The sequence below is a fragment of the Triticum dicoccoides genome, chromosome 3B (assembly GCF_002162155.2).
Source record: "Triticum dicoccoides isolate Atlit2015 ecotype Zavitan chromosome 3B, WEW_v2.0, whole genome shotgun sequence".
In the NCBI taxonomy this organism is placed as follows: domain Eukaryota; kingdom Viridiplantae; phylum Streptophyta; class Magnoliopsida; order Poales; family Poaceae; genus Triticum; species Triticum dicoccoides.
Window position 1 is genome coordinate 364598848 of NC_041385.1, and position 9592 is coordinate 364608439.

At 43.6% G+C, this 9592-nt stretch overlaps 1 protein-coding gene across 7 annotated transcripts in view; it reads right to left on the reverse strand.

Moving 5' to 3' along the window:
• The window catches only part of LOC119276071, a 17491-nt gene that overhangs the window by 7349 nt on the left and 550 nt on the right, over positions 1 to 9592 (reverse strand). For 2 of the 7 annotated variants that reach the window (XM_037557046.1, XM_037557041.1), the window contains exons 2-9: positions 9337 to 9516; positions 7924 to 8337; positions 6802 to 7185; positions 5307 to 5492; positions 4873 to 4939; positions 4513 to 4610; positions 2975 to 3163; positions 1726 to 1980 (exon numbers count right to left, since the gene is read on the reverse strand). In XM_037557046.1, the coding sequence (XP_037412943.1) occupies positions 1726 to 1980; positions 2975 to 3163; positions 4513 to 4610; positions 4873 to 4939; positions 5307 to 5492; positions 6802 to 7185; positions 7924 to 8337; positions 9337 to 9477 (1734 nt within the window). In that variant the 5' untranslated portion in view covers positions 9478 to 9516. The other 5 variants (XM_037557045.1, XM_037557043.1, XM_037557042.1 and 2 more) reach the window with 5 other exon arrangements.

The window sequence follows — 9592 nt, forward strand, 5'->3', positions numbered from 1 at the left end:
AGCCCGCACCTCCCCACCCAAACCAGTCAACCCTCGGACTCATCGCGGCGCCGTACTCAGCCTCGGGGCTGTGCATGTCTTCTCTCCAGAATTGACTTACGCGAATTCAAAATTCAGGTGACTTGCAAATAGGTTGTGCGAACAAATATATGGGCAGATCTTAGTAGCTAACAAAAGATATGAAAACAATTGTCGAAACAGATGACAAGCCAACCACTTGAAACTGCCACGTTGAGGGAAGCACCCTTTAATCTAAAAGTTACAATCTAAAACAGTAGTCCTCGATCTAAATTTATTAGGAGGGACTACCTAAGTTTGAAGTCAAATATGACAAATCCAGAAGTGACCGATTCTTCCATGGATGGTGTTTCATAGCTCCATGGAGCTACGGCACGAATGTTACATCATAATTAGTTTGCATGTAGATATGAGCATAGTTTACAATAAATTAAAGTATTGATAGGCGTATGAACAGTTATCCTGGCTACACGTGAACCAAGGGTGCACAATGTACTGCTGCGTTGTAAATGGCCAAAAACCCAATTACATTTGATTTGAAAATAAATGAACTTCATGCTGGACATACAACCATTTTTTAATGGGTTGTGCAACAAGATTACTAGACTGAGGAAAAAAATTAAACAGAGATACCAAACACCACTGGAATAGTGTACTCCCTCCTTCCCAAAATGTAAGGCGGCGCTTGACTTTGCATAGCCTTTGATGCACCACTTGGACCATTAATATATACCAAAGTACATGGATTGAACATGTATAAATGGTGTTGTCGTATTTGTCTTGCAAAATAATTTTATTTCATGTCTTTATACTAATTTTGTAGATGTACAATAAGTGAAAATCATAGTCAAAATTGTGCGATGAAGACAAGAAAAAGTCAAGCGCGCCTTATATTTTGGGGAAGAGGGACTGCCACTACTTATTCTCAGTTTTTGTAACTGTTAGTTTTCGAATTGATCTTGAAACACATCAAATCTTCATGTAGCATATTGTTTCAACATGTGTACAAAATCATATGCGCTCTTTCCTTCAGAAAAGATGATGCATCTGTGTAAACTTCGTATGAACTTCATGTTAAGGTTTAAGAAAACCCCATGAAAAGCAAGTATCATCTAACAAACAGTAGGTCTCTCTGTTTTGGCACTATTCTTTTTCTGATTGTCAATTTCACAACTTTCAGGCTCAAAGTTCACACAGGTTAACGGGTCAACCCTCACTGACCCAAGATACTAGACTACTTGAGTAGACATGTGATAATCACTGATCTTGGACAGCATTTATTTACACAGCAATCATGCTACAAAATCTTACCGCTTAATGTTATTTACTGAACAAATGAATTTCTCGGCCGTGTCATTTTTCCTTCTCTTTTTCTTTCGTCAAAACATTAATGCAAAAAGTACAGATGACATCATAACTTAAATGTGCATGTATTGTCTCCATCCTATATTACATCAAGGTAGCCTCCATTCTCCATTACAAAACTTCATTCCCTAGTATTTTCTAATCATATTTTTACAAAATTATAAAGATGTATTATGGAAATAATTTTGAGAACAAATCTAATGATGTCATTTCCAAGTGGGGGATCATGAAGTTTGAAAAACAATAAGTGCAGGCATTTCAAGATGATATTTGAAAACGAGGGAGTAAGGAGTAACGAGAAATAAATGGATCAGAGAGAATTAAGCTATTAGGTTTGTATACCTCATCAACAGCACACTTCTCTGATGTTTGCATATGCATGGCATTTGAAGGTTCCTGATCATTATTACATCGTACAGTCCCTTCCTGTTCTGATTCTAAGCGAGAAACACTACACCAATCAATTTTTTCACTATTCAAAAGATGGTGTGATGCTCTTCTCTCCTCAACGATGTTCAATACTTTCTTTGGCATTTCCACTGGAATTTTTGGGCAGCTGCTATCAGTAAGATGATCCTTCGCTGTAGTTGCGCCACCCTGTATTGAGTTATTACACTCTAATTTCAACTTCCGCAGCAAATTCAGAAGTCTATGAAAGTCTTACTCATTATAAGAAATATATAAGAACTGTCACTAAAGTGTCAGAGGCATGGATCACATCCCCTTGCCCATTAGATATAATTATAATACGTCACTTAGTAATGATATCTATTTAGCTAGGAAAGAGATTAGTTTAGTTAGCAAGATAAAGTATATGGTTTTTAAGGAAGGTCGAGATTCTAATCTTGGGTATCAAGTTGAGTCTTCCGTACAAAAGGGACGCCATGTACCTGTATGGACTATCCAATGAATGAGAATAAATTAGGAAAGGTATAATCCCTGTCCTCAACTTCTCCCCCTTTCATCCCCGGCACCATGGACGGACAATCCTCGGAGCTGTGCCCCAAACATTGTCACATATGCGGGTCTTAGGACCTGTACCAATCATAGCACTTGACAGGCTGCTGGGATTTTAGCGATAGAACCATTGCCGAAAGTAGATGCGGAGACGATGTTCAATGACGAAGTTCTGCGATGCCTACCACTCCAGGAACCCTTGCTCGGGTGCTCCTCACAGTGTACTATATAGACATAATACAACCGGCAAGAAACCAACGAGTCTTTGATAACATCTCTGACCACCCACCACAGCCATTCTAGATACCTAGACATCAGTACCAATGGTGTCTAGACCGTCCTTCTCGTGATCCTGTGTCTATGCCTCTGCCTAGTGTAATTTGGTTGCCACAGCTTTTATATATTAGGTCCACGTTGAAGTGTTTGAATCCAAAACCAAACTCTCCACAAATACCAAGCCCAACTGTAGCACTACAGAAATATTCGACACAAACTCCAACAAACTTTAAAACTAGTGAGGTCAAAGCTCAAAACCAACCAATAAATCAATGGCACAAACACAACCAACCCTTTTCTCCAGGACAGACTAAACACTAAATATTATTTCTTACACCAGGTTTGGAAGGACAATTACCTGTTTGTTTTGTGAATTCTCAGTGGTCTTGTCCACAATCTGGTGCTCATTATTTAGTACATGATGCTTTTCATGCTCCATTGGTAACTGCTCCTCGGGCCAATCGCTGCATATCTTTGACTGTTCATAATTCTCAACTGGTTGTCCACAATGATGTTTACCGCATTGGTTGCTTCGAGCTGCCAACTTCTAAGAGAGAAAAAAATAGGTGGGTAAGTTCAGATGCTATAATAGCTACTTGGAAGAGCTAAGATGGGTTACAAGAGTTTTAAGAAACCGGTCAAAGGAAATTCTTGGCTCTCTTGCCCCCACGCCGTCTCCCCCGCGGGCGGCTCGGGCAGCGCCGCCACCTCCCGTCCCTAGCCCCCCTCCTCTCCCTTCTCCCCGCCACCGCCGGCCGGAAACACCTGGGCAAAGCCCCTGGTGGTGGCTGGTGACGGGGGGCCCTTCCTCTTCCGCACGGTCGCAGGCGGCGCGGGGCGGCCTGCCCGTCGGATGCGTCAGGCGTGCACGGGGCCTGGCGACGCTGCAGCGGTAGCCCCGGACGGTGGCGTGCAGGCGGCGGCGGCATGGGCTCGGCGGTGGCGTAGCTGGCTGTGTGGTGGCGGGGCGTGTGCGTGGTGGCGGCGGGAGTCCTCTGGATTTCTTCTCCCCATGGGCGACGAGGGCTGCGGCGGCACGGGTCGTGGGCTGCTGCCCTTGCCATGGCCTACTGGTGGGGGTGGCGCGCGGCAGCGGTGGAAGTGTCGGTGGTGTGCGCTTGGCGGCGGCGGCTCCGTCAGATCCGGTCTGGCGGGCTCGTGGGCGTCGGGCGGCGCGGGGGCGGGCTGTGACCTGGTGGGGTCATGGCTTTGGCCGTGGTCCTCGGCGGTGAGCCAGCTGCTGCTGCTGGTGGCGATGGTGCCGGCCAGATCAACTTGGATCTGGCCCATGGCCGCCAGTGGGCAGCTCGGGGCTGGCCCTCGGGGCCCAGTGTGGATGTGGGCTGCCACGGAGTGGTGGTGGCTCATGGCGGTGGTCCGGGTCGTTCCTCGGCGGCGGCGGCCATCGGTGAGTGGCTCGCGAGGTGGCGGGTCGGTTGCGGCGGCGGCTGGATTGTTCGGCGTCGGCTTGCTCGTAAGCGGTCTGTGTCGGCCTTCGATCCTTCTCCTCGTCGTCCGGCCGTTACTTTCGTCGAAGAGCTGGTTTTCTCCCAGCTGCGGCCCATCGCTCGTCTCGCGCCCGGTGCGGCAGGACTGAGCTCGTCTCGCGCACAGTACAGCAGGACCGAGTCCGTCTCGCGCACGGTGCAGCAGGACCAACCTCGCCTCGCTCACGGTGCTGCAGGACCAAGCTCGTCTCGTGCTCGGTGCCGCAGGACGGGTCGATGGAAGCCAGGCGCTGGGGGTCACCCAGGGGTGCTCGGTGCCGCAGGACGAGTAAGTAAGGAATAACAAAAAGTAAATGGATCAGCAATGATGTTTAACTTCCAAATACCATTATTTGAAGGTTGCTGATCATTCTTACATGGTAAATGATATTAGGTTAACTTTGTATACCTCATCAATAGCGCACTTCTCCGATGTTTGCATATGCATATCATTATTTGAAGGTTGCTGATCATTCTTACATGGTACAGTCCCTTCCTCTTCTGATCCTAAGCAAAAAACACTTATACAATCAATTTTTTCGCTATTCAAAATATGAAGTGCTGCTCTTTTCTCTTCAACGAAGTTCAATACTTTCTTTGACATTGCAATTGGAATTTTCAGGCAGCTCTTTTTTTTCGAGAAAACGCAAAAGCTTTGCGTTTCATTGTATTGAAAAGAAGGAGTTTGGTACAATCCTCCTTAGGAGGCTGGTTACAAGGCAAGTACAGGCACATTAGTGAACATCCCAGGTTTTCAGGCAGCTCTTACCAGTAAGATGAGCCTTCAATGTAGTTACGGCACCTTGTATTGAGTTATCACACTCTAAGTTCAACTTCTGCAAGAAATTTAAAAGTCTATTAACGTCTTACTCATTATAAGAAATCTATAAGTAGTATCACCAAAAGTCTGTTAGGATTTTAGGGATTGAATCATTGCAGAAAGTATGGCGAGGTGATGTTTGATAATGGGGTTCGGTGATGCCTACACTCTGGCAGCCCTTACTCGGGTTCTCCTCTATGTGTGCTAAATCGACATAGGCTACCCGGTGCCTTTATATATTAGGCACAGGTTATAAGTGTTCGATTCCAACACAAAACCCTCCACTAATACCAGTCCAAATGTAGCCCTATACACCATTCAACACAAATTTCGACAAACTTCAAAATCCCTATTATTGTGTCGGTTTTTTGAAGGAGAACTACCTCTCTATTTTGTGGATTCCCATTGTTCTTGTCAACAATGTGGTGCTCATTATTTAGTACATGGTGCTTGCCATTCTCGATTGGCAACTGCTCCTCTGCCCAATCACTGCCTTTCTTTGACTGCTCATAATCCTCAACTGGTTGGCCACTATGTTCTGTACCACATTGGTTGCTTCGAGCTGCCAACTTCTCAAAGAAAACAAACCAAAATAGGTCAGTAAGTTCAAATGCTATAATAGTTTCTCGAAAGAACTAAGATAAGTTATAAAAAAACAAAATGATGGCGTATCTGGTGTAAACCCCCTTTTCTATTTAAACCCGAACCCATGTGAACTTTGTGTGCATGTTTTTTGAAAGTAGATTTCATTGTTTTGGCACTCCTTTTTCTGCTTGTCAATTTTACAACTTTCAGATGTAAAGTTAACACTGAAAGACATAGTGAGCGGTTAGATAGTCCACATGCCAAATTTTAAATTGCAACATGCTAACTTATAGGTGCCTGACGGAGTAGAACCCAGCAGACCCCTCGATGGAGTGTTGTGACTAGCCGGAAAGAGCAGACGGGAAACAGGAGACCGGATTACCTAGGTTCAGACCCTCGCGGTGGAGGTAAAGCCCCTACTCCTGCTCATGTTAGATTGGTATACAGGGTAATGGTGAATCAAGGGGTGGTGGTAGGTATGAGATTGGATGCCCTATCGACTAGCCCTGCCCCGACTTATAAAGGATGCCTGGGGCCTAGGGTTACAAGAATCCTAGCCGATCTAAGGAGGTGGAGGAATCCTCCTAGGACCCGGCTTCCTGGTCTTGCGCTCCAAGTACTCAGGGTCCTTCCTTCTAAAGGGCCCACGGCCCGGGATGATGTCCCAAGGCATGTATCAACCTTGGGGGGCCTCGGGCCGGCTTCCGGTGGCGCGAGGCACCCCTGGGCTATAACACCATCAATGCCCTCAGAAGTAATTCACACTCATGGATCTTGGACCTTGACTCAGGACAACCCGCACTGACTCAAGATACTTGACTACTTGGGTAAACATGAAATGACATTGATTTGCAAAGGAATCTTACTACTTAATGTCATTTATCAAAATGAATCAATTTCTAGACCGTGTCTTGTTATGTTCCCTTTTCTTTTATTTTCTTTTCATAAAAAGGTCACTGTGCAAAGTACCAGTTGCATAACTTGATAAGCTTTTACTGTCTCCATCCTCTTTACTTGTTTCCGAGTTCACACACACAGACAGTCTACATTCTCCAATACACAACTTTGTCCACTAGTTTTTCTAAATATATATTAGCAAAATTATAAACACATAATTATGGATGTAATTTCTAACAAATATGATGATGGCATTCAAGGTGAGAAGACTTATTAATGACCAAGGTTTAAAAGATACACCCGACATTCAAAGTCGTAACGATTTGAGAACGGAGGGAGTAAAGTGTAACATAAATTAAATGAATCAGCAGGAATTAAATTATTGGGTTCGTATACCTCGTCAATAGTGCAATTCCCTGATGTTTGCATATGCATACCATTATTTGAAGGTTGCTGACCATTCTTATATGATACAGTCCCCTCCTCTTTCACTTCTGAGCAAAAAAGACTAACCCCATCAATTTTCTTGTAAGGGGGCCATGGGTCCCTATTAAAAAGTTGGCGTGCTGCTCTTTTCTCTTCAACGAAGTGCAACACTTGCTTTGACATTTCCATTGGAATTTTCGGGCAGCTGCTGTCAGTAAGATGAGCCTTCAATGTAGTTACCCCACCACTTCGACATAAATCACACCACTTGCACTGCCACCGTTTTTTATTTCCATCAAGATCCACTGCATGCTCCCACCCAATATCCCTTACCCCTCGTAGCAACAAGGGAGGCTGCAAAACAATGTAAAACATGGATCAGTACAAGGTTACTGGTAGTGCTCAGAAGATGTACACAAAAATTTATGAGATGTAAATATAAATAATCAGGACAAGGATTTTGTGCTCATGGTTGGGTTTGTACTTATTTTGATTTGTGCACTTCAAATGAGCTTGGGAATATCATAGATGTAAAGAGATGCTATAGCATGTGCACAAGCAAAACAATGTACAAACATATGACAGTTTGTGCACTGTTCTTAAAAGATGAAAGAGGAAGAATGTTCTCGCCAAACATATTTTCACAAACTGTCTGTTTTGACAGTGCATGGGTGATTTTTTATTTCGAATCACACTCAGCAGGTCTTCAAGGGTACTAAATCCAGAAATTTCACAATCTCACAGTGATAGTTTGACATTTTTATTTTTACGGATGGCTTTATGGTGTCTTATTAAGTTTAATTGCCTTTGGTTGATTCTAGATTTTCTGAGGTACCACTGCGGATTTGAGCTGAAATCGGTTAGGTGTTATAACATACCCATTCCAGGTCCACAGGTGCATGAACCTAAAGTAAGCATCCCAGCGAATCAACTATCCAATAATGTGATTCTTTATAACTCCAGATGAAACATTTGGTCATCATGAACAGAACCATTCTATTACTCCTTTATGCTAAATTAGCTAAACAATAGTAGGTGTCACTCTGAACAGAAAATAAATTAAGGGAGAAGTACACTTATCCCTTTGTATACCCTAAAAATGGTAGGCTCCTGATGATCCGCATTTGTCAGGTTAGTGCCTTCTTCAAGAATGTAAGTGTCTATTCGAGTTGGCACCTCTAAGTCAACAGGTAAAGGATCCTTCTCAGCCTTGGTATCATCAGCAGAGCTCCTGGTCACACTGTTGACACCATTCTGTGCAGCTCGCGTCTTTCGTCTCTCTCTTTTCTTCTGCAAATGCTCCCTAATATTTTCAGCAACGTCTGCTGGAACCTTTGGGCACATTTTGACATCCAAATCACCAGCAAGATGCCGTTTGAGTCTAGACACACCACCACCATACCTAGTCAGGTGACAATACATACACTTCCAGTGTTGTCTGTTTTCATCAATCATTATCCCGTGCTTCCATCCAATATCCCTACTTTTCCAGAAAGTATCAGTAACCTGCAAAAAGTTATGATCTCTTGAACAATGATACAGAAGTAGTAAGATCAACTTTGCATTATATATGCAAATATAAGTAGCTCATTCAAGTCATAATAAATGAAGGCCCTGAAATAGAGTTTAATAGGTCAGCAAGAATGTCACTTACTGAAGAAAAAGATAGAAACAAAATTAAAGCTGGCAAAGTAAAAGGTATAGTTTTAATCTATGCAACACCAACACGGATATGTGACAAATTGGACAGGGGGGTACTTACATTTTTATAAATGCTAATACACAGTGGTGGCTTGACGCTGGTGATTTGTATTAGTTTAACATTAACTCTCCCGATACTTGGTGGACATGTATCCAGCATGTATCCATATAACATAGGGTATCCGACAAGATACGCCAGGTTTTGCATGTTCTGTTATTTCATTTTCACAGGTTTCAATACTAGCTGGAGAAAGGAAAAGTTCCTCCATGCTACTCTGTTTGACCGATAAAACAGATTGGCAGAGATACTACTCAATGTTTTTCTTTTCTTTTTTCCAAGAAATAACCACTCAAGCTTTTGACACGGCAAAATCAAATGTGACACTCTTTTACCATTAGCAAAGTAATTTCCAGATTGCAAAAGGCAAAAGCTAAATGTTGCCCCCAGCAAATTGTTTGGCGAGCATAAGATACTCTGTAACCAGAAATTTGCAGTCATGGAGACCAAAAGCATATAATAGACCACTGATAAACAAGCTCTTATACTTACTCATCAATTCTTCACCCATTTGATTACCGAGGTCAAGTGGTAATCCTGGAAAATCATAAGGCTCTGGCAATATGCACCCTATCACTGATGCCCTCCCGCAGTCATGCAACTACCAAGTTGATGCCACTAATCCATTCTAAAAGGCCAAAATAAAATCTTTGGCTAGCGTAAAGCCCTAACTATGCCACATTACAACTGAAGTCTCTTTCTAACTCAGCACCATGTAATACACAGATTTCAGTTGAAGATTACACCTGCTGCTCCGGCACATCCACGGGCTTGGGCTCAGGCTCAGGCTCTGGCTGACGGCGTCTCTTGTATGTGCGCAGAGCCTCCTGGGACGACCAATCCCGCAAATGCATCTTGTCATTCCCTTTGTCCTTGTTGGCATCCATCTTCCACCGCCAGGGTTTCGGTCAAGAAACCAAATATTCCTGCATCCATGCGAACCAACATCCTCAGAACAGGAAAAAAAGTTACTGAGAAAAGAAGCTGCACTTGCAACTAATC